At 50.7% G+C, this 24961-nt stretch overlaps 1 protein-coding gene across 2 annotated transcripts in view; it reads left to right on the top strand.

Moving 5' to 3' along the window:
* The first annotated feature begins 318 nt into the window (after positions 1 to 318).
* IGF2BP1 (insulin like growth factor 2 mRNA binding protein 1) overlaps positions 319 to 24961 on the top strand; it is a 40154-nt gene continuing 15511 nt past the window's right edge. For both annotated transcript variants that reach the window (XM_047081093.1, XM_047081092.1), the window contains exons 1-2: positions 319 to 493; positions 1717 to 1777. In XM_047081093.1, coding sequence (XP_046937049.1) covers positions 319 to 493; positions 1717 to 1777 — 236 coding nt within the window. The remainder of the gene's footprint in view (positions 494 to 1716; positions 1778 to 24961) is intronic.

Here is a 24961-nt window from a genome sequence, read left to right as displayed (position 1 = left end):
CCAGGGCGGCCGCGGAGAAACGTGACACACCAGCCCGCTCGGAGGGGTTTCGGACAGAAGGGAAGGAGCAGCGCCGAGTCGTCCGCCTCCCAGCGCGCCGCGGGCACTTCTCCCGGGCCTCGCCGAACTCTCCCGCGACCTCTGCGCGCCCTCAGGCCGCCCTCGCCGCCGCGGGCTCCGGACAACTTCAGGGGTGGGGTGCGAAGAAAGTTTGCGGCTGCTGCCGCCGGCCTCCCGCCTCTCGGCCTAGGAGGCTCGCCGCCCGCGCCCGCCCGCTCGGCCTTGCCAGGGACCGCGTCCCGCCCCGAGACCGCCACCATGAACAAGCTGTACATCGGCAACCTCAACGAGAGCGTGACCCCCGCGGACTTGGAGAAAGTGTTTGCGGAGCACAAGATCTCCTACAGCGGCCAGTTCTTGGTCAAGTCCGGCTATGCCTTCGTGGACTGCCCCGACGAGCACTGGGCGATGAAGGCCATCGAAACTTTCTCCGGTAAGAGTGCGCCCACCTCCCCGGAAAAACCACAACGAAATCCCCGAACAACGGAGACCTGCCCCTCTTCTCTCCTGGCCCGCCAACTCCTCTGTCCCTCCGGCCTGCGGGGCTTGGCCTGGGCACCCACCCTCCGCCCACCTCCTTCGACGCCCCCTGCATCCCCCCGACTCGCCCCTCGCGCGGAAATATCCCGGACCTCCTCACCCCTTCCTCCCAACCCCAGAGCAGAAGCTGGAGGCTTTAGTAAGGCCGCCCCTGCCCCCCACCGACGGGGCGGGGGGCCCCATTGGCTGTGTGTGTGTTGGGGGGGGTCCCCACTCTGGCGGCCCCGGTCCGGGCATTATTTTCACGTCCGCCCCTCCCTATCCGAGGCTGGCCGCCCCCCACCCCACCCCACCCCCCTCGGCCCCCTGTGCGAACACCCCCTGCTCCCGTTCCTCCGCCCTAGGCCTTTCCAGGCGGGGAAGGGGTCCCCGCTCCGTCTCCGATCTCCCGGGAGCCCGGTGGGGACTGCAGCCTTCGGGCAGGACCTGAGACGAGGGGGTCCCGCCTCCCGCCCAGGGCCTGGGCTTGAGCCATTTTGATTTGAAAGTGGGGCGTGAGCGGGGTGGCGCGGCGGCGGCGGCGCCGGGTCGCCATGCTGCTTCCCGAGACGCCCAGGCTGGGCCGAGAGGCGCGCGTCGCGGCCGCCGGGGACCCTCCCCGCGGGGCCCCGCACCGCCCCCCCAGGGCCTCTGCCCACCACCGGCCCCGACAGGTGAGCGCCCCGCCGCCCGGAGCCCCTCTCCGCGGCAGGACGGGAAACTAAAGTTTCATTCTGCACCCCTCCCCCGCCACACACTTTGGGAGCATCGGGGGGCCCTTTCTCTCCCGGCCCCTGCTCCCCACATCTGGGAGTCGAGCAGGCAGCCCGCCCACACGAACGCCCTCGTCGCCCTTTTCCCGGATCCGGCTCCCAGAGCGAGCCACTGCCCAGCCAGCCTCGGTGGGAGAACAGAACGAAACGAAAATTAACAAAACACAATAACGAATTTATAGATTCCACCATTCTCAGAGCGGCCGTTTCGCGTCCCGGCCGCGGAACCCACTGCCTGGATTCCTAGGCAGATCTCAAATCCCAGGAACTCCTGAGTGCCCCTCTTTCTCCGTCCCTTTCCCACCCCACACTCCTGTTCCAGCTCTTATATGGTCTTTTTTTTTTTTTTTTTTTTAATCTTTAGGGAAAGTCGAATTGCAAGGAAAACGCCTAGAGATTGAACACTCGGTCCCCAAAAAACAAAGGTAGGAAAGGGCTCTTTGAGAAGGGAGGCAACCTGGGGGCGCTTAGAGGCTGTGTTAAGGGGTCCATAGTGTCTCCAGTGGAAGAAACCCATTACTGGCCTTCCCACCCCCAACTCCGGATGTTGGGGGCAGGGAGGGAAGATTGGCTAAGATCTTGTAATGGGTGGTTTACAGCTTGTAAAAAATAAGCCGGGTTTGGGGTGGGCTGGGAGAGATGGTATTTGGAGAAGTAAAAGGGAAAAAAATCAAGAGGGGAGAAGCCTTGTGCAGTTTATTCAAGGTGTATGGGGCCATTTTTATGGGGAAGCTAAAAATCTTTGAAGAGTTGGATCTCCTGGGCATTGCTGCAACTTCTAAGAAGCAGGCCTCATTTTCTCTTTTTTCTCCACCCATCCCTTAGCATAATTCTTAAGTGGATTGGGGGGGGGTCCCCTTCAGTTCCCTAGGGGAAGTGGATTTGGAGTTCCTGTCCCCAAAAGAATTGCTTGTGCTTTATATGTATTTCTGCAACAGGCAAGGACCTTTTTTTTCTCAGACCCCTACTCTTAGTCCCTCACATCACACATCCTCCCCTCCCAACTGGATTTTGCAAAGAATATGCTTTGGCTGTGTGCTATCCTTTCCGAGCCCCCCCCCCCCCCTTCAGTCCATTGTTACAAGGGGACCATCTGGGGTGAGAGCTTTGTGTTCAGGCTGTGAGCTGGGGCTCTTTGGAGGGTCTAGAACTCCCTGGATGAATAGTGGAGAGAGAGAGAGTGTGTGTGTGTGTGTGTGTGTCCCAGTACCTTTCTGTTCTCACTGAAGCAAAAAGTGGGGTACCTCTATCATGTTCCCCCCAAATCTGATTCATGGAGGGGGGGGTTCCAGATCTTTTCATTGAACTCTGGCTGGGAAATTATAAGAACAGAGTCGGCTCTCTGAAATCTGACTTTAAACATGTTGACAGTGCAGTTTTCCCTCCTGTGGCAGCTCCCAGGAAATTTTTGAGCCCTGTGTTACCCTCTCCCCTCCCTAGGTGTGTTCTCCCCCTCATTTCACTGGAAACTTGCTGCATTGAGAATGATCCCTGGCCTTTTTCCTGGGTGGGAAGGTGTAGGTGGGTGGCTTTGGTTTTTTGTTTTTTTGTTTTTGTTTTGTTTTTGAGCCTGTGAAGTTTAACTGCAAAGTTTAAGTCAGATAAAAATCTGTTCCGTGGTTTTTGCTTTGAGATATTTTAAGTAACTTGGAGCTATTGTACCTATAGATGATCAATATGGCTTGTAACTATGTTTATAGAGTCTGTGATTTAACCTCACAGTGCTTCCAATACTCTTATTGGAAAGGCAATTAGAGTTAGGAGTAAAGAGGCAATAAAATCGGAAGGATGGGGGGCAAAAAAAGAAAAGGCTTATTTATTATTTTGAAACATTTCCTGGAGATGGGAATGAGAGGAGCATACTGACACCAGTAGATTTATTGAGAAGATTGTGGCTAATTGAACTGAAAGCTGAGCGTTTGAAACATGTTGATGAGAGAGATTCAGAATAACTGGAATTCTGAAATATGTAGGATTTTTTTTTCCCTTTGGCGCTTCAGGATGGTTTAAATTGTAAAGAGAATGCATCGAAGGCAAGAGAAATAGCAAAACGTGATGAAATGGGACCCAAAACATTTATACTTTAATTTCCATGGTGCTCTGTATTTATGGATCTTACCCCCTAAGCCATCTGTTTGCTTTCAAGCCATTTTTAGGCTCCTTCTTGTTCCCTCCAAAATGCATTACTTAGGGCCCTTTTGAGTTGGGAAGGGGTGGGGTTTGTGAGAAGAGTGGGTACAAAATCTTCCTTTCCCCATCCATATTAAATTCCATCTTTTGTGTGTTCTTCCCTTCCCTGAAATAATTTTTTGAGCTCAAACACTGAGTCAGTTGTGTGTGTGTGTGTGTGTGTGTGTGTGTGTGTGTGTGTGTGTGTTTGCGGGGTGGTGAGAAGGCCCTTCATTTTTCTAAAATGAATCAATTTTTGAAGTTTTAGGATTTAAAAAAAGAGTTTGTTTGCATGAAGTCCGTTTGCTCTATCATTTTGAGTTCTTTGAAGGAAGCATTTTGTGGTATGTGTTTTTAGTTAGTCTGTCTGAAAACCAGTTCTTCAGTTGGTCTGGGACTGGCCTTTTCAATCCCATGGATGTATAAAACAGGAACTAGTGAATTAACTATAACTAATACTTGAAGCAAGATGAACAACTGTGCATGTGTCTCTTGTGTATATGTGTTTCTTTTCACTGTTTAAAGAAATAGAAGTAACTATTTTTGGTGCACTCAGTTCCAAATGAGATATGACTTGACACATTTCTGAGGGATTCAAGAAAGTCTAAATCCTATGTGTTCCTGTTTTTTGTTTGTTTGCTTGGTTTTTTTTGGGGGGGGGATCAAACAAATGATAGAAGGTTACAGCAGTTACTTTAGCATCCCTGACTCTGAAGTATGCATCTATTTTGTTCTAAGTTTGTATCTATTTGAATATAATTTGTACCTTTTTAAGAACCCAAGAGACCGAGCACTATGTATTTAAACTGAAAACATGTTTAATTTTAATTTTGAATCGGGTGACATTCGATTTCTTCCACCTTTCCAAACCCCTTCTTAGACAGTGTTGGAATTCTGGCTAACAGTTTTGGCTTTTTGCTGAGAATTTGTGTATATTCACTGTCAAATATTAGGACAACGGAGAAAAGCCAAGAGCATTTTTAAAACAGTTGTGGAAAGGGTTCATATATGTGTTTTATTTTGAGAGACATAAGAGTCCTTAAGGTAAGGGGGGGGGTCCCATTTTAGACCTGTTTACCTTGGGAAATGACTTGCTTTTTTAAGGGAATTAAACTTTTATTTCATTTGCCACCGTGTGTGCCTTTTTCTGGAGGATTGTGACGTAAAGACAGCATACCTACTGTCAACTGCTGTCATAAAAATAAAAGGTGTTGGCTGTTAAGAGAAAAATGCAAGAGGGGCACTGCCTTTCTGCATGAAATGTGCTCAACTTAAAAGATTGATTTTCCTAGGCAGGTTAATGGTGGTTCTTTTCTCTAAGCTGACTTAAAATGAGGCGGGCTAACCCCTTTCCCTTTAATTTTCCAACTCTTACTAAAAAAAATGCCCAAACAGACATTGGGTGTCAGAGCCACGGAAGCGTGGGAACCCTCCAAAAGGGCTTCCACTTTATTCCGATTTTACAGTTGAACTTCCCAAAGTTAGCAGCTTTGGAAATCCGTGCGAAGGGGATGTCCTGTAAGTGGCAAAAATATTATTTTTAATTTTAAGTGATTTGCTCTGAAGTCCTTGGATCACTAAATGTTTTCAAAACAAGCAAAAAGATTTTGCCTTCAGAAATGGATTTGTCTTTAATAAACATTGTTCTCAGGGGCTGAAAATGAATTATAAGGGGTTTAAGAAGCAAGGGAATGTCTTTAAAAAAACAACAAAGGAGTAAAAAATACAGGAGTGGGAGGATTTTCAGGCACTTTTACTTTAGTGGTTGCAGTTGAAAGATACATCTGACCTGTATTAAACCAGTAAGTTTCACACTTTTAGTAAAAGGTTTTCTTGTGAGTATGTGGTTAGGGCTTTTTTTTTTTTTTTTTTTTTTTGGCCTTGATATAAATTTAAAAATGGTTGATTCTTAAATTTTTCTGCGCTCTTTGGAGAGGGAAGGTAGAAATCAATTCACTCTCACTTAATTTCCACCTAGCATGTAAACCTTACAAATTCGTGAGTTATGTTTTCTTCGCAGCCAGAGAAACCCTTCACTTGTTGCCATTTAGGGCACAGCATTTCAAGATCCTTTCCTAAGGACAGTGGTGTTTGACCGTCCATTGGAAGAGTTGTGGGTTGCTAGAATCTTTTCTTTTCTGACCCAAAGTCAAAAGATGAAATTTTACTTCAGTGCTTTCCCCGATGGAGAACTTTGGAGGAAAGGAGGGGAAGAGTTGTAATTCCCATCGCTAATTTATTCCAAGTATAGTCAACTCTTCCAAATGTACAATTTTAATGGCATAGCTTTTGGTGGAAAAAGAGCAAAACATTCTTGTAATTATGTTTCAGAGATGAAATACATGACATTAGCAGTTGGAAAAGTCTTGATTCAAAGGTTCTGAGCTTCTAATCTTTTCAAATTACCTTAATATACATCGTTTGAATCTATGTCATGTGTTTGGGTAGTTTTAAGGCTTATTTTTTAAGAGTTTATTCTATACTTTAATGTGTAGCAGCTAGCTGGCAAAGATTACCACTGAGATAGGCTAGGGAGGATACAATTATAAAATATTTTTAACAATTTCAGGTCTGGTTTAGTTGAGTAAAAAGGGGGGGGTGGGGAGACCAGCAAATGCTGTGTGAGATTTGGGTGGGGGGGGGTTGCTGAAAGACATATACGGGTTCTATCTCTTGGGTGGCAATGTTGTCATTAGAATGAAAGTGTGAACCAGAGGCGTTTGAAGAACAGACATTTTGCCAGCTGTTAGGATTTGAATCCAGTCTTGTTCTCTGTCCACCCCCTATAAAGATTCCTAAAACGTGGCCGATGCCTTCCAGAAAGTGCAGCTTAGAATTTGGGATGGGAGTGTTGAGGGAGAGGGGAGAGGAGGGGAAGGGGGAAAAAAAAAGCAGCAGCAGGGGAGACTGGAGAAATCAGACGAGTTAGTCCCGGGTTGGAAATTCCAGACGGGGGAAAAAAAGAGAAAGAGAGATGGGGGTTGGGGTGGAGTCCCCGCTTCCCTTTTTAAAGAGAGGCGGCCGGAGGCGCACAGCGCCCCACGGGACAGAGGGGGTCCAGGCGGGCGCTTTCGAAGACGGGTGGGAGATCGGGGCGAAGGGCAAAGCGCTTTCTGCCGGCGGGGTTGCCCGCCTGCCCTTCCCCTTTTTGCAAAAAAGCCGAGAAAGTCGCGGCGGCGCCGGCTGCGCTTCCTGGAGGGCCCGCGCCGGCCCCGCTGCCCTACGCCTTCCCCGCCCGCAATCTCCGCCCGCTCCGTTCCTGGGGGGGGAGGGGGGCCGCCGGCGCGCCCGCAGGCCCGGGGATTGGGGGGGGGGCTCCCAGGAGGGCTTCCCTGCCCGAGACCCCCGGCCGCGGCGCGCGGCCAGACAGCCTCGCCTTGGACCTGAGAGCCCCCGGATCCCCAGCCTCGCCCACGTGGAGCGGTCCCTGGCTCTGGGCGCAGCCCTTTCCAGCGCCCGGGCTGTCCCTAGACCTTTCCACTCCAAGGCAGAAGCAAAAGGCCAAGGAGGAGCGAAGAGGGCTGGGGAGGGAGGGTGGGGAAGGAGAAAAGGGCGAGAGAGGTGGAGAGAAAATGGAGGTGAATGTGGTTGTTGTGGCCCTCTCCCAGTAGCTGAGGCCCCTTGGCAATGGGGCGTAAGACTGGAAGAGCCAACAGGGTGCAGGAATCTTTAGAAAATGGACTGGCTCCACGTTCCAAAGGCTGTGGGAAACAACCACAAAAGGGAGTAATGGTAGTCACCCGGGCTTCTAGGACGGGTTTTGTTCCCCGGGGTAAAAGGTGGACGACAGGTCCTCCAGTGGGCCACTGACTGGCCCTTGAAGAGTTTTCTCAGGGTCTCAGCCCGGGGTTTGACTTCATGTGAACGTAAAAGTTGCAGGCCATTTCCACCTGTGCGGAGCACATTTCCTCTCCTCGCCCACACCTTTTAAAACGCCTGTCAAAACAAAAGCAAGGAAAGGTCTCAGAAAACATGCACTGGAGAGAGTGCAGCCTTTTTTGGTTAACTGATAAAAAGTTTGATTTGGCTAGGAAGACATCTTTCGGGGGAGTGTCTGTGCTAACATACCCTTGGAAGGAAGGCACGGCCAGCAGGAAGATACTCAAGTCTCCAGTTGGCTAACTCCATTCCGATAGAAAAACTTGGATGTCCCCTCAGATTTTGTTCAAAGGGGCCTACGTGCTTTTTTAGTGAGTGGGAGGGGTCATCCTGATACTGAACAAGCAGAGCCAGCTTTGTAAGGCCTTATGTTCGCAGCTAGTAGGTTTGCAATAAATAGTCAAGGAATGAAAGGCACAGCAGGTTCAAACAAGTTTTCATCCTAAAGACAGGTCACTGAAATCAAATGTATGTTGATTACGGGTAAATCACAGGAGAAAAGTAGGTCTGCAGCCCATCATTGTGATACAGTCGGAGAAAACCTGATTGCAAGACACTGAAGTGTAACTGTACGGAACAGACAGGGCCAGAAATGGAGTCGCATCGCAGAAGTCCAGTCCTCCAGGGTCCGGAGTCCTGTCGCAGAAGTCCAGTCTCCCAGTTGTATGGCAGAGAGCATAGAGCTTGGCGACCCATCAGTAAACTGCTTTTGAGTGAAAGAGCAAACAGCTAGATGATGAGAAGAATTTGGACTGGTATGTCCAGATATTTTCAAAGCCCCTAAGGACAAGTCTGCTTATTAGACAAGTGGCGTTTAGGTGGCTCGAGGCACCTGAGGGACCTGTCAGGATGGATGGGTGTGAATTTCGCTCCTAGGGTAGGGGAAGGGAATGGAGAACTGTCTCTTTGAGAGGAGACAGGAGGGGACCTGTTTCCCACACCATGTCTGTTCCCTGGATTCTAGTCCGCCCTCTCAGTATTTCTGTAGAAGAGGGTTAAGGAAAACTTCAGTTTTTTTATTCCTATAGCGTTAGTTTCAGTTGAAAAGCTAGTCCTTCATCCAGATGTTTTGGCCACTCGCAATGGAAAATGTTAAGTCTGCGTGAAATTTGATTGGATAGTTTCGTTGATTGGATGTAGTTAGACTCTTTCAGAGGAGAAATCAGAATTCAGGAAAAAATTGTTTTGCGTAAAGGTTGTTTGTGGGGTCTGAGTTCTTTGGCAACAGGAACCTGGTGGACAGGAATCACTGTGAGCTCCTGAGGCTCAAGGAGAGAGGAAGCTCTATTAGGTCAGGGTCTCGTGACCTACCCTGGGTCCCTCCCTCCACCCTCTATTGGACTGTGGAGGAAAGGTCTCCCAGGAGAGCCCGGTGTTTAAAAAACAAGAGCTTTGGAGTCAGGCGATGACTATGAAACCGCAGAAGTTAATCTTCTTAAGCCTCAGTTTCTGTAACTGTAAACCGGTGTTACTACACATTAACTATTATTATTGCTGTTGTTATTTGCTTTAGATAGGGACCTCTCTGCCTTCTGTCTCTGGACTGGCAGCTTGGGACATATACTCTAAGGCAGTAGGTCGGGTGTTTAAGCGTGCTTATGTGAATGTGGCCTGTAGTTTACATGGGACAACGAGGGGTAGGCATGTGGCAGGGGGTTTGTGTGTAGGGAGCTCTGATAACCTGCATGTTGAAAGGAAAAGCCCCCTTTTGGGAGAGGGAGCTGAGGCTTACCAGGGCAATCCCCCCAGGCCCCCTGGGATGTGGACCCCGCTGCCAAGTCTCTTACCCATCCCGTCAGACAAAAGGCTCGAAGAGAAGGTGCGAGCATGGTGGAGAATGTTGCTACTGGTTATTCCTTAGGGGAGGGGGCCGCAGATTCTATTGTTGTTGATGCCATGAGCCCGGGCCAGGTGAAATTTCACACTTGAGGGCTACCGTCAAAGGGGCATGTGGTGTAGGGATACTGGTGAGTGAGGAACCACCTTCGTGCTGCCGATGAGGTAAGTGTTACAAGAATTCAGGATGGGAAGGGGACAGTGGGAGTCCTTGAGCGTCTGAGGAAGGAAGAAAAGAGAGCAGCTTCCCCCACCTGGTGGGAGATGGGCGTGTTTTGCCTCAACGCTCCTCTCTCTCTCTCTCTCTCTCTCTGTAAGCTAACAAAACAGCCTTTCGGGAGTGGGGGATCCCTGGATGCCCGGGAAGTGACTGCATACACTGTTCCCCGTCCTGGGCCCTTGTAGACGGCAAAGCTCCAATGGCTTCGCTTTCCCTGGCCCCCTGGACTGGAAAGGGAGCACTCCCCCCCCCCCCACAACATCCACTTCCTCTCTCTGGTGCTCCCTGTTCAAAGGGTGCACAAACACGCGCTCGCGCAGACCTATTGCCCCTTTCGAAATCGCAGTGTAGGGACTGAGGATTGAACCTTCTCTTAGCGGGCTGGGGAGAGGAAGGGCTTCCAATCCGGATGTGGGTTTTGGCCATTTAACAGGCTTGTGACTTTAATCAGTTACTATAAAGGGTTTTTACAATTAGTTGACGTGGAATGATATGTGTTGCCTCTTTACTGGAGTGGCGTCTGGGATTGCTTGGGGCTCCTCAGCTTCCCATGAGGTGCTCTGAAAATGAAGAGGAGAAAATGAGGGGAGACAGGAACTGGGCTGGGGGCTGTCGGGTGGAGTAAACTTGTTGAGGATGTGTGTTCAGAGCTAGAAATATTTATTCTACTTCCTCCTCCAGGTCTCTAAGTTGCTTGGGAGAAGTCCGTCTGTAATAGAGCATTTGCTTTGGCAGGATTTGGAGACAGAACCCTAAATTAAAGAGTAAAGATGATCCTCTGCAGACCAGGCTGTTGGTGGCTGCAGCCAGTATGTTCTGAGCAAGGACTAGACAGAGGATGTTGGCTTGGGAAGGAAGGCAGCAGGGTTCAGAAGAGTATTTTCTTTGAGTTCTTTGGTGGAGCGTCCCCCACACCAGCAACTTTTTACCGAACGTAAAAGAAGGGAAAAAATCTAGCTAGCTGACTAGCTTTTTTATCGAGAGGGTTTTCCTGAATATGGTCATTACCATTTTGAACCAAAGCGGCTGCTGCTGCTGCTGGCTTTTTTATTTTTTTTTAATTTTTTTTAAATGTTTTTACTTATTTCTGAGACAGAGAGAGACAGAGCATGAGCAGGGGAGGGGCAGAGAGAGAGAGAGGGAGACACAGAATCCGAAGCAGGCTCCAGGCTCAACTGTCAGCACAGAGCCCGACGCGGGGCTCGAACTCACGGACTGTGAGATCATGACCTGAGCTCAACCGACTCAGCCACCCAGGTGCCCCGCTGCTGGCTTTTTAGAACAGGGTAGAGTGAGACCTGTCCAGAGTAAGCTGGGGGCAGGCAGGCAGTGGAATAAAATGATCTTCCCAAACATCCTAGGTCTTCATGAGATAATCTTTCACTTTCCTATCCTTGCCCCTCGCTGGGCTATCTTGAATGAGTAGTTTGCTGAATTGAAACTTTTTTCTTAAAAAATTTTTTTTTTAATGTTTATTAATTCTTGAGACAGAGACAGAGCGTGAACAGGGGAGGGGGAGAGAGAGAGAGAGGGAGACACAGAATCCGAAACAGGCTCCAGGCTCAGCTGTCGGCACAGAGCCCGACGCGGGGCTCGAACCCACGAACTGTGAGAGCACGACCTGAGCCGAAGTCGGCCACTTAATTGACTGAGCCGCCCAGGCGACACGCTAAATTTAAACTTCTAACTGGAGGAAGAGCCATGCCTGTCTAGGCCCAGGCTCCTTCGGTCTCTTCAGAACATCCCATGGTCAGCAACTTGAGCCTGGGCGTGTGGGGGGGGTGCTCTGGCATTCTGGCATTAGCCATTTTCTTCAGGGGGATGGAGAGACTTTAAAGATACGTGGTTACAACCAAATGCGGCATAAGAAAATCTTTAACACGATGGTACGGACTGGTGGGATAGCTTGCTTGCATTTTGCGGTGAAGTTTGGTACCTCTGAAATATTTGTAATTTAAAATTTCAGTTTTTTTTTTTCAACGTTTTTTATTTATTTTTGGGACAGAGAGAGACAGAGCATGAAAGGGGGAGGGGCAGAGAGAGAGGGAGACACAGAATCGGAAACAGGCTCCAGGCTCCGAGCCGTCAGCCCAGAGCCCGACGCGGGGCTCGAACTCACGGACCGCGAGATCGTGACCTGGCTGAAGTCGGACGCTTAACCGACTGCGCCACCCAGGCGCCCCTAAAATTTCAGTTTTTTACGTTAAAAAAGAATTTTAGGTATTTTAATTTGGCTTTTTATTTTTAACCTTTTATTTACTTAATTCTAAGTGGGCTCTAGGCCCACAGTGGGGCTTGAACTCATGACCTGGAGATCAAGAGTCCCATGGTCCACTGACTGAGCCAGCCAGGCGCCTCTTAGATAATTATTTTAAAATAATTTAAGTCAGGGGTGCCTGGGTGGCTTGGTGGGTTAAGCGTCCGACTTCGGCTCAGGTCATGATCTCACGGTCCGTGAGTTCGAGCCCCGCGTCGGGCTCTGTGCTGACCGCTCAGAACCTGCAGCCTGTTTCAGATTCTGTGTGTCCCTCTCTCTCCGCCCCTCCCCTGTTCATGCTCTGTCTCTCTCTGTCTCAAAAATAAATAAACGTTAAAAAAAAATAAAAAAAAATAAATAAAATAATTTAAGTCAATTAAATATTTTTAAAGAATAATTTTACGTGGTGAAGCATACGTAACATGAAATTTAGCATCGTAAGCATTATTTAAAAAAAATTTTTTTTAACGTTTATTTCTTTTTGAGAGAGCGTGAGCAGGGAAGGGGCAGAGAAAGGGAGACACAGATTCTGAAGCAGGCTCCAGGCTGTGAGCTGTCGGCACAGAGCCCGATGTGGGACTCGAACCCATGAACAACGAGATGGTGACTTGAGCTGAAGTCAGATGCTTAACCAACTGAGCCACCAAGGCACTCGAGCATCGTAACCATTTTTAAGTGTGCAGTTCAGTGCCATTAAGAACATTCGCAGTGTTGTGCAGCCATCGTCTCCACAACTCTTTTCATCTTGCAGGACTGAAACTACCCAGTAAACAGAAACCACACCCCCCCCCCCGCCCCTCTCTGGGGGATTTCAACTGTTGCCAGTTTTGCTTTTTCCTACATGGTGGTCGCCTCTTCATCCTATATAAAACGGGAGTCTTTGCCCTGCTACCCCCCCCCCCGCACTGCATTAAATACTAATTATTGGGTTTTTATTTAGCGCTATTGGGTCTTTTTCAGGGTGGGGGAGAGAAACGAGGGTTGAGAGGGTGCTGCACAAAAGAGGTACAAGATGAAATCTCTGCCCTCCAGCATTTCCACTTCAGATCCAGGAAAAGCTGTGGGACAGCAGAGGCCAAGAGACTACGTATTAAAATGGGAGGCACACAACCTCAGGGACTAAAATAGAGGAGGGAGGCTTTGAGTGAGCTAAGCTGTGTTTTGGAGGATAGGCAGACAAAATAGCGGATTAAGGAGAGCATTATGGATTGACAGGGAGATAGATGTTGATGGGAAGACAGTTCATCTAGGAGAGAGGGGTAGGTAGCATTGTAGTGAGGAGGCCTCACGCAGGGTAGGGCACATATCCCTGTTTCTTTCCTTCGCTGAGCATCTTCTTTGCGCCAGAGTTCTGTTCGAGGCGACTCGGGTCAAAAGATGAATTCCTTCGACAATTACAGGGAGCATTTATGGAGTATCTGTTCACATTTAACCGACGTCACTGCGCTGAATTCTCATAAGAACCCTGTGCAGGTATCCATTCTCCAGAAGGAAGCGGAAGCTCTGAGTGGTTCCAGTAACTTAGCCGGTCAATACCCAGTCAGTACCTTGAATAGGGAGTAGCACTGGGATTCACACCCAAGCCTTTCTGCCTCTAAGGCTGAGCTTTCTAAGAAGGTGGGAACAGGTGATCTTTTAACAGTTCAAAGGAATTTATTTATTTATTAATCGAATTTTTTTAATGTTTCTTTTTGAGAGAGAGAGCGCGCGAGAGCGTGCGCGCACCTGGGTGGGGGAGGGCCAGAAAGGGAGGGAGACACAATCCGAACTAGGCTCCAGGCTCTGGGCTCTCAGCACAGAGCCCGACTCAGGCCCAAACCCACGGATCCGTGAGATCATGACCTGAGCCGAGGTTGGATGCTGAACCGACTGAGCCACCCAGGCACCCTAGCGCTTCAAAGAAATTGAATCTTGGGGCGCCTGGGTAGCTCAGTCGGTGGTGTCTGACCCTTGATTTAGGCTCAGGTCATGATCCTGGTGTTGTGGGATCAAGCCCTGTGTCAGGCTCTGTGCTGTATAGAGCCCAGACGGCGTGCGAGCCTGCTTGGGATTCTCTCTCTCCCTCTCTTTCTGCCCCTCCTCCTTTTCTGCCCCTCCCCCCAATAGATAAATAAATAAATATTAAAAGAAATTGAATCTTACTTTGAGCTTTTTTGGTGGGGGAAGAGCATAAGGTTAGCAAATGAAGACATGCCCAACGTTAATGCCTCCGTGAAACCCCATGAAATAAGCTGTGTCGGTATTTTGAGTTACAATTTTGAGTTACAAGGGCCTCCATCGTGTGGCGTTCTGGTAGGCACCAGCCCAGGAGCCGGTGGCCTATCCCTCCCCCACCTTTGTTTGGGTTCAACTGGGAGAAAATAGGAGGCTGGGGGGAAGGGCAGGGATTGAGACGCTTCTCCTCCCACCCACCCCCCTCCTCCTAGCAGGAAGGGACAAAGAGTTGACCTTTGTGACAAGCCTACAGAACCATAATTCATAGCTTACGTATGTTTTGAGGCAAGAACCCAGGTACCTGCCCTTGGCTGACAAGCAGGAGGCAGGCTTCACGCACGTACAGCGACACTCGCTGGCTAGCGTCACCTTGAGTTAGTCACCTAACCTCTCTGGGCCTGTGTTTTTGAGCTGCAGAATGGAAATAAAACAGTCTTCTGTGGTGGTTCAGAGGCTCAAGTCAACCTCTTGTCGCTGTTCTGGGTTCCTAGGAGGTGCGAGTGTAAAGGACTTTGTAAACTCTCAAGTACCGTGCAAATGTGAGTTATTAATAAGATTATCATGAATTGATGACACCCCAAGAGGGCAGACAAAGGAGGTCCTTCTCACCCCCAGACGAATGCCCTACGCTGCATGGGGGGTATGACTCTTCCATTGTAACTTTTCAGAGGAGGCTCCTGGGACGCCCCGGGAAGAGGGTCTTTTATTCTCCAAGGCCCGGAAGGCCCCTTCGTTCCGTGCCCCCAGCCCAGCCCAGCCCAGCCCAGCCCACTCCCGGGCCTCAGTTCCTGCCTTCTCGGTGGGAGGCCTCCCTGGCCTGGTCCTGCCTCCTCCCGCAGCCCGGCCGAGGTCTCTAAGGAATGCCGCCTCCCGGGCCATTTTCTCCCCTCCAGCTTCTGCGGCCCCACTTCCAGCCCTCTCCCGGCCCCCTACCCCCAACCGGTTCCCACTTAAATGCTTGCAGGCCTGTTTGCAGGCGGGAAGCCCCCTCCCCCACAGGACCACCTCAGTCACAGCCCTGACCACAGGGAGGTCGGGTCTGGATTTACTAAAGGACCCCGGAGGGGGAGCCTGCCCCTCGCTGGCTGCCTGGCTCGCTCATGGGGTCGGGTTTCGGCCGGTGGCTCTGGAGAGAGAGACAAAGGGCAAAGTCCCGTCCCCACCCCCACCCGGCAGCCCGGGGGCGCTTGTCCCCTCCCCCTCTGGGCCCCGCCGGGGAGGCGAGGCCCCCACCCCACCCCACCCCCTACCCTGGGCCGGGCGGGACCCGCTCCCAGCGAGTCGGGGTACCGAGGGGGTTCTGGCGGCAGAACATTCTAGACTGCCGAGCCTGCGACGGGGGCGGCGGGGGGGGGGGTGCTGGGAAGGGGGGGACCGGGGGCATCGTCTGCCCCCTCCTTGAGCTCTGCCGACAGGGCCCACCCAGCGGCTGGGGTGGGAGGCCGCGCGCTCAGCTTTCCCTGGGCGAGGTGAGGGGCTGGGGGAAGGGGCCGCCCGCGTGGGGCGCAGGCCCGGCGACGCCAGCGCGGCCGCTCAGCTGCTCAGGCCTTCTCAATTGCCCGTTCATGAGGGCTCCCCTCCTCCCCCCCAGCTGCTGCCAGCCCTCCCCCACCCTCAGCTGCTGCCGCCCTTCCCAGGCACCTCTTTCTCCTCCTTTGCCCTGCCTGCCCCCGCTTTCCGCGGCCCTCCTCGGCCCTCCTCGCCGGAAGGCCCCAATCGCCACCCTGGGGCTCCTGGCAGGCCTGCGACCTTGCCTGCTGCACCATCTTGGGACGCGCCGGTGCAACCCCACCCCGGCCGGCCGCGGTCCTTCTGCCCTGGGCTGGGGAAGGGTAGAGAGGCAGGATGGGTGTCCGTGTCCGAGGAGAGTTGTTCCGATGAACTGCTCACCCGACCAGGAAGAAACAAACACCAGCTTCCTGAAGTTTGCGACTACCAACAACAGGTCTTGGCCGGCAGCCGGAGGGGAGACAGGAGTGAATCCCTTGAGGTGGTTACCCTCCTGCAGGAGGGACACAGCCAGCGCCCCTTGCCACTAACAGGATGATCAATGTTCATTTTTAAAAATGTGTGCTGGGAGGCATTTACATTCCTTTCATAGGGAGCACTCGCGATTCCAAGAATTAATGCTAAGTCCCATAGGGTCTTTTCTTCCCTTCCGGGTGGAATGGAGTTGCTGCAGACTGATTTCTCTTGAGGCTGGTCTAGTTTCCTCTTCCTTGCTTCTGAGAGCCCCCCCCCCTTGCAAAATCTTGTCTTGAACTGGGCTCTCCAGGTTTGCCGCTCCCTGCTGAGGAGAGGCTCAGCCTCTCTCCATTCCCAAGGCATGCCCCATGATGCTTTCCACCGAGCCCCAGCTCCGTCCTCAGCCAGGTCTCTGGGTCCCAGAGTGCCAGATCTTCCGGCTCTTAAGCTTTCTGGAGAAATGCTGAGATCCCCCACCGGAGGGTGAGAGTTCAGCCTGCACCCCTCCTGCGGTCAGGGCAGGAAATAGTCTTTCTAGCCCTCCCTCTAAGAGTATATTAGCCTACCCCACTGGTAATATGCTGGAAGATGCTGGAAAGGTCTCACTGCTAGCCTGAAGAAGGTGGTGAACAATGTCCGCAACAGTTCGTTTCTTTTCTTTAAAAAAAAACTTTCTTTTTTTTAATTTTTTTTCAACGTTTATTTATTTTTGGGACAGAGAGAGACAGAGCATGAACGGGGGAGGGGCAGAGAGAGGGAGACACAGAATCGGAAACAGGCTCCAGGCTCCGAGCCATCAGCCCAGAGCCTGACGCGGGGCTCGAACTCACGGACCGCGAGATCGTGACCTGGCTGAAGTCGGACGCTCAACCGACTGCGCCACCCAGGCGCCCCCCAAAAAAAAAAATTTTTTTTTAACATCCATTCATTTTTGAGAGCCCGAGAGACAAAGCGCGAGTTGGGGAGGGGCAGAGAGAGAGAGACAGACACAGAATCTGAAGCAGCTTCCAGGCTCTGAGCTGTCAGCACAGAGCCCGACGCGGGGCTCGAACCCACGAACCACGAGACCATGACCTGAGCCGAAGTCGGACGCTCCACCCACTGAGCCATCCAGGCGCCCCCGCGACAGTTCATTTGTCATCCCACACCATCGCTACCTCCACTAGGAAGGCTGGGCTGCTCACCGGGGGTCACCTCGTTATCATTTGTCCCTGCACAGTAGGTTTATTCCGAAGGCTGCTTCTGCCCACCTCCCCATCCCCAGATTCCCCTTCCTCACACTTACTGGCGTAGATAGAGCTTACGCGCCCCCCCCACCCCCTCCGCTCTAGGAACCACTCAGGTGAAAGACAACAGTTCTAGGCAGAGAGCAAGGTGGAGGGAGGGAGAGGCAGTTGGCCCCGGGCGGACTTGAAATTTGTCTGGAAAGAGCTCCACTGTCTCAGAGCTTCTGTTTTGGCTTCCTCTGGTGCTGCCCAGATGGGCAAGAAAAAAACGTGGGCTGTCTTGTCAAACCATGTATTTCCAAGATGAGTGAATTGAGCAAAGTATCCGTCTTTGAGGTTTGCTTGCTAACACCAGTGAACGCCTCCCCTGCTCCGTGTCTCACCTTTGCTTCCTCGCCTGTCCCTAGACGTACACGAAAATTCGCAAGAATTTTTGGTGACTACCCTCTTACGCTGCTAACGTTTCTCTGACAGTCATCCAGCCGTATTATAGTATAGTTAGCTTTTCTGTGAGTTAAACCCTGTGCCCAAATTAGAGCCGCATGCAGTAAAAGCCAGTTGGCACGCACTTAGCCATACAGAATATGGGCATTTTTCCTGCTGCTGACACGGGGGCTATACAGGCTTCTGCTGTGTTAACACTTCTTGTCAGAGAGAAAGCAGCAAGGTTTGGTGAGATGAGCATACGCCAGCCTGGAAGGAGAGCTGAGTTCTAGTTCTACCTTAGAGCTGCCAAGGCGCTTTTCCTTTTTTCTGAGCCCCCGTTTCTCCAACTGTCAAATGGAGGTGACTGGTTGAGGACTCTCTCAGCCTCGAGGGGCTTACTCCTCTCCTGCTCAGTCTATGAATCTGATCTCCTTTCACGGGAACTTCCCAGTGCTGGCTTACGGGCTGTGTGTGTGTGTGTGTGTGTGTGTGTGTGTGTGTGTGTGTTTGTGCGCGCATGCATGCATGCATGCATGTGTGTGTCCTTGGTCCCACAAGAAGCCTAGCGACCCCTCACCCCACCCTTCTTCTCTGCCTCCAGGTAGGCCAGGAGCACGTTAAACATAGTACAGAGCCTTCGAAGGAGAAGGCTGTGTGGTTCATTTCAGAGTCTCTTCTGGAGATTTGCTTTTTCCCTTCTGCTTGTCTCCGGCATTATTAGCACAGGAATCCGCACACGTGGGACAGTACATGTGTGCTACATACATTTAAAACAACATGTTCACACTGGGGCGCCTGGGTGGCTCAGTCGGTTAGGCGTCCGTCTCTGGGTTTCGGCTCAGGTCACGATCGCAGGGTTTGTGAGTTCGAGCCCCGCATCAGGCTCCGCGCTGACCATGCAGAGCTTGCTTGGGATTCTGTCTCCCTCTCTTGCTCTGCCCCTGCCCTGCTCGCTCGCTCTCTCTCTCTCAAAATAAATAAACAAACATTAAAAAAAAAAAAAAAAAAAAGACCATGTTCACAGGACCACAGATACACCCAGGGGTGTCCCTGCCTTCCCGTACCCCCTCCTACACCCTGGCATTCACCTGGGTGGTGCATCTGCTCTGCCTGGTGTTGTACCTTTCAGTAGGTTAATCTTTTCCTTTCCAGCCCCTACCCTGCCCATCAGCCCACCCGACAGCCTGCCTGTCTGGCTGCCCTGCCTCTGGATCAGCCTGGCATGGAGCCCTGGGCACGGTGCCAGCTCCTCCTCCCCCCCAACCCCGCCCCCTTTCTCAGCTACTGCCATGCCTGGAGCGTGCCAGGTCCGCCTCCTTCAGAGGCTTTCCTGGACCATTATTTTCTTCACCTCTCCACCCTACAGGGGTGCGGGGGCAGGGTGGGGAGGAAGGATGGGGTCAGTGGTGATCTTATGGAAAAGGCAGAGGTTGGCACTTTGGGACATCTTTTACGTGTGACTTCCAGCTGGAAGAAACTGGGAGGAGAGCCAGCTTCGGGAGGGTGCTTCTACTCCGGCACTAGTCACAGGGGACTCTCTTGTTGAGAGAAGTCCACAGCATCACCCACTTCTGAAGGGATCCGGTGGACAGCCGCCCTCTCCTCTCCAGTGAACCCTGTCTGTTCCCTCCTCCCATCCCCAACAAAATGGGGTCTCCTCCTGGACTGTCTTCTCCATGAGAGCAGAAGGCATGCCTGTCTTCCATCATGTTAGCTCTGCACTGTAGCACCTCTCAGCCTCCTGCAGTAGAAATGCAGTGAGAGCCACATACGTAAGTAAATTTTCTCTTTCTTTCTTTCTTTCTTTCTTTCTTTCTTTCTTTCTTTCTTTCTTTCTTTCTCTCTTTCCTTCCATTTTGCTTAGATTGTTTTTGATTTTTGGAATTTTCTAAGACCCATGTCAGAAAAGAGTGAAAATAATGAAAAGGATTAATCCTAATATTAACTGAAAAGTTCAAAGTATTGTTATCGTTAACGTTTATTTATTTTTTGAGAGAGAGAATCCCAAGCTGGCTCTGCACCACCAGCACAGAGCCCGACTCGGGCCTTGATCTTACGAACCATGAGATCATGACCTGAGCTGAAATCAAAGAGTTGGGACGCTTAACCGACTGAACCGCCCGGGTGCCCCTGGAAAATTCAAAGTATTATTCATGCAACATGCCATCAATGTAATAATGAGGTCTTTATCTTGGGGGGTGGGGGACAAAGTGGTAAAGAATCTGGTGCGTGTTTTTTTACGCTTAGAGCCTGTCCTGATTCAGTTGCTAGTAAGTTTTCATCGGAAACGTTTGATCTGTATTTAGACTTCACAAATTTTACGGAGGAAAAGTTAAAGTTGTATAAACACAGAAGACAAGAAAATTATGATCCCGGTTGCGGTAGCCACATTTCAGTTGCTCCAAAGCCACATGTGACTAGCGGCTACTGTGGTGTAGACAGCACGGGCCCAGTGCTTAGTAGGTGCCAGGAAAATCTATGGAATGAATGACTACAGCAGCTGGACTACAGAAACCTTGAGGCAAGTCACGGTAGCGAGTTTCTTGACTACTTCTTAGGATTGAGCAGGCATGATGCGGCTGCCGGTGTGTAACATCTTTGCCCTTTTCCAACGTGCACGTGATAACTCGAGCCCCATCCCCAGCCAAGCTTATTTTCTAATTGCCTTGGGTTAGTTTCTTCCCAGCTTTTTGAGAAGATACCTGTAGGCTCGAATGAAGACTTGGACGTCATTGGGAAGAGTTAAATGCGTAGATGTGTGGGAGGATGCCTTAATTTGGGACATACGGATGGATTCCAAAGTTTTCATTAGCTCCTAAAATCTTGAAATTGTGTGCAAACTGTTGGCGTTTTTCTGGCGTAGAGTGTTCTTACCTTTTCTCACACTGCTAATGGAAACCAAGTCTCAAAAAAGGCAGGGGGGCGTCTTCAGAACCACTTAACCTAAGACCATCAGGGCCCAGAAAATTCCTCTGATTAAGAAAGCCTTTTCCTACAGGTGGACCGACTTGATCCCTGTCTGGGGAACACAAGACTCGGTAAAAGGCTAATCCTAATCCTTGTTTCCCAGATGTGAGAAACTGAGGTCCAGGGAGTTGAAGGTTTGACTTGCCCAAGGCCACATAGCCTGTTAGTCAGAAAATCACAGCCAGGGGGAGGCGTAGAGGTGCAGGATCTAATCTGGAAATCCCAGTTTAATCCTGGTTCTCTGCAGAGATGAAAGTCCAGGTTTGACTTTTGATAAGGGGCCCAGAGCTTGACAAGATTTCCAAAACCTGTTGCTGCTTCCCTCCCCCCACCTTCCACTGGCTGACCCCACCCTGGTTTAAAGGAACCCCTCCTAGAGAGGGGTGAGGTCATCTGCTTGACTGAAGATGGCACCTTCCCTTGTGGCTATGGGGGCGGAAAGAAGAATCCAACACTCCCTGGGGCAGTTTTCAGCTTTTCTCCAGGAGACTTGGAGTTCTTCCTTATACCTAGGGTGCATTCTGCCCTGCAGGGAGCCCCCATTCTGTCCTCTGCAGGCTCACCGCGAGGCTCGCATTCTTGCTAATACAACACCAACTGGAAAACCTCATTTGTTAGATGCATTCATTTAGAACCTGCTGTGACTTTAAAACTGGGTGAGCTATGGGGCGCCTGGGTGGCTCAGTCGGTTAAGTATCCGACTTTGGCTCAGGTCATGATCTCACGGCTCATGAGTTTGAGTCCCGCGTCGGGCTCTGTGCTGACAGCTTGGAGCCTGGAGCCTGCTTCAGATTCTGTGTCTCCCCCTCTCTCTACTCCTGCCCCGTTCGTGCTCTGTCTCTCTCTGTCTCAAAAATAAATAAACATTAAAAAAAAAAAAGCTGGGTGATCTAGAATAATTTAAAAAACAATTTTAATGATGGGAAACAAATACAAAAAAGTAGAAAGGATAACGTAATCTCCCGTGTACCCATCACCTTGCTTTAAAAATTACCAACCCATGGGGCGCCTGGGGGGCTCAGTCGGTTAAGCGTCCGCCTCTTCAATTTCAGCTCAGGTCATGATCTCCTGGTTCGTGAGATTGAGCCCCGCATCAGGCCGTGCGCTTGCAACAGAGAGCCTGCTTCTGATTCTCTCTCTTCCTGTCTCTAAGTAAATAAATAAACAAACAAAAAATTACCAACTCCTATCTAATCAGTGTTTTCTTCACCCCCTGATTATTTTGGAGCAAATTCTAGACACCTTATTTTATCTGTAATGGTCTTTTTTTTTAATATGAGAACTTGAGGAATCATTAGTTCTTAATAGTGTAATCAGATATCTAGTCAGTGTTCAATTACGCCATAGAATCACTTCACCCACTTAACGGAAATACGCAGCCAGGGAAAGTTACTAAGCTCGAGAAATTACGGGTGGAATGTTCTGATTTATTGGAGAACAGTACCCACTTTAGCCGGGCCCATTGTTCACCGTGTTGTATGAATTCCGAATATTTTTAATTTGTCCCGCGGCCTAACTTTGACTGTATTTTGGCAAAGGCTTTTTTTGTTCCTTTTCTTCCTTCAAAACAGCAGCTCAGGGGACAGTGCACCGAGCCTGGAATCAGACAGGTTTTGAGTTCAAAGCCTGACTCTGTGTGACTTGGCCAAGATACTCAATCAATCTCCCATTCTTGGGGCCCTGGTCTCTAAAAGGGAGCCATGGACCCCCAGCATCATGGGTCATGGGAGTCTTCTAAGCCAGTGCAGAATCTCAGCTTGGAATCTTTCAAGTATTCCTCAAGTGTTAGGCCCTTCCCTAATCGACCTGTTTTCCTTCCCCGTGTATACTTCTCTGAAAAGGTGAAAAGGACGAGAGCTTCCTTCCCAGGGAGAACTCCCAACCACATCCCTTTCCTGATACCCAACTCCTGTACTTCCTGAAATTCTTGGTTTGCTGCTTAGCTCCTACTGCCGTTGAATGGGTGCTCTCTCCCTCCGTTCTCTCCTGGAATCTTCCCAGGGCTAGAAAGAAATGGTCACTCGGCTCTGTGGCCTTCCCCTCTCCCCCACCCCCATTAGAGAAATCAGTCCCCTGTGGTTGCTCTGTACTGGGAGCTGCCCCAGGGCATGGTCAGGGCAAGCAATGCCTTCAGATCGGGGCAGGCAAAGAGGTCAGAAGCCACAGGGTGTTGGCACCCAGGGAAGTAATTAGGTTGGCGAAACCATTGCCTTCGTTGCCAAGAGCTATCACTCAACAGGTTTGTCAGCTCCTTCGTGGACGGACGGGTGGTTGTTCTTGTACCTCTAGGTATTCTCTGGCCTTTTCTGAACAAGCGATGTTGGGGTTTAGGCCCTCCAGGCTCCGCTCAGACTCTAGAGCCCTGCTGCCTGTAGAGTAAAGGTACCGCGCGACCGTAGTGGGAGCTGATGCTCTAGAATGTGGAGTGGGTCCCTGGGCCGAACTAGAACCCTTTAGTTGTCAAGGGAGGCGGGGGAGTGGGACTATAGGCAGTGGTATTTCCCACGATTTCCTCAGCACGGCAACCTGAATACTTACAACGGTTACCATCACGTTGAGTGCTCATTGTCGGCCCTACCTGCCGGTCTCCTCCCATCCTTGTCTGGACCCCTGTAGGCTCCTGAGGACCTGGATAGGGATTGAGCGCTCCCTCCGAGTCAGGTGCCCCAATTCACATGCCTTGTCTCTTTTAAGCCCTCACAAAAGCTTTATCAGTTTCCACAGGAAGAAACCAAGGTACAGAGCAAGGAAGTACCCTATCAAATGCTTTTAGCTTCTTCCATGGACTCCCAAGCCCTCAGCGCACTGCCCCGGCCCAGCGTGCATCAGGCCTACATAGTTTGGGAGTTAAGCAGGGGTCCCGGGAAGGGGGTACTGGGTATAGTTCCCAACATTGCCCCATGTGCTCTGGGCCTGAAAGAAATTAGGTAGCACCATAAGTAATAGAAACCAGGCCGAGGGCTTAAAAGACAAAGGGCCTTCGTGGCTTCTGTTGTGCTTTTATCAGGGTTGGGGGCTTTGCTGAAAGGAGGTTTGGAGGCCTGAAGGAGCCTGGCATGGTTTCCCAGGATTGGGTGTGTGTGTCCTGGAGGGGTGGGTGAGTCCCTGCCTGTTGGGGGTGGGAGGGGGCTGCCAGGAGGTCTTTTCTTTCATTGGTTGTGTGGCCCTGCCCTCCTCCCCCTCCTTCTCCTGGAACATTCCAGACATTCCAGACTGCCATTGCTTTCAGGATATGGATTAAAATCCCAAACTGAGATTTGATTTCCTCACCTCATCCCCTCCCCAACTCTTCCCTACCCTGAAAAGAAAGCCCCTAAAACTGGGAGTTTGAAGGAGGAGGGGGAGGGTACTTTTGACTTTTGACCTGAGATTACACTAAGGGACCCTCTCGAAAGAGCCATCTTCAAACTGAGCTCCTGTACAGGGGTTGCTTTAAGCCCTTGCAGGTTTGAACTCCCAGGCAGGCAGCCCCCCACCTCTTCCATCCAGAAGAGTTTGTTAGGGCCTCCTCCCTCAGCTTGAGTGACTCCTGTCATTGACATCAGGCTAGATCAGTGTCCTCAGTCTTTGAATGGTGTAACCTCAACCTTCCAAGAGTTGGACTTGCACTGTGAGGGTTCTTGAGTTTTCTCTGCCCATTTGGGCACAAAATGAGTGCCGTATGGGACGTCCCTCGCAGGGACAGAGACCGTGGGGCTCCCTCTTTTGCCTATGAACGAAATCGAAGAAGGTGGTCCGGTATGCGATCTGAGGACCCACAGAACTGGACTTACTTCTTACGGTTACTCTTTTGTCCTGCATAGTTGTCTGACTTTAGGTCAGGTTCACGAACCAATCAACCGAGAAAGCCACACACAGATTCTCAACACCTATCCTCCTTTGCCCTGAAGTTATTTCGTCCTGGGGAGAGGTTTCCTTAGTAGTGTATTTCATCAACAAAGACTTTATGTGCTCAGAGCTGCATAGCTAGAAGGGATCTTAGAGACCCTTTGGTTTCCATTTTGCAGCTGAAGACACTTGAGGTCACAGGGATGGAATCATGAGTGAGCTGGCTCAGGACAGAGCCAAGAGGGAACCATTTCAGTTAGAGCTTAGCATCCTTTCTCTTGTTCCCATGTGTTTACACTCCCGCCCCCCCCCCCCCCCCCCCAGCCTGGCAAGAGCCGACATGGGCCTTGTTAGGAACACTGAGGCCTGAAACTTACTTGGCTTAGTCAGTTGAAGACCCAGTCAGGGTAATTTAAGGGCTAGAACTGGATTTTCTTGCTTCCCAGGCCAGTTTTCCCTCATGCCGTTAGAATTTCCTTGGACCTTGTCCCTGAACTAAGTTTGTGATCCAGGATATATGCAAAGACCAAATGACAGTTGACCGATGAAGATCAAGTCAATTGAAATGTTGTAAGCCCAGGGATTAGGGCATTGATTTGGGTGGTGAGCAGTTAATTGCCCT

The sequence above is a fragment of the Lynx rufus genome, unplaced genomic scaffold (genome assembly GCF_022079265.1).
Source record: "Lynx rufus isolate CCGP_SWC_20201006 ecotype Redwood Valley unplaced genomic scaffold, mLynRuf1.p SCAF_18, whole genome shotgun sequence".
Classification (NCBI taxonomy): domain Eukaryota; kingdom Metazoa; phylum Chordata; class Mammalia; order Carnivora; family Felidae; genus Lynx; species Lynx rufus.
The sequence above is the reverse complement of the archived record's forward strand: the minus strand, read 5'-3'. Positions and strand labels throughout refer to the sequence as shown.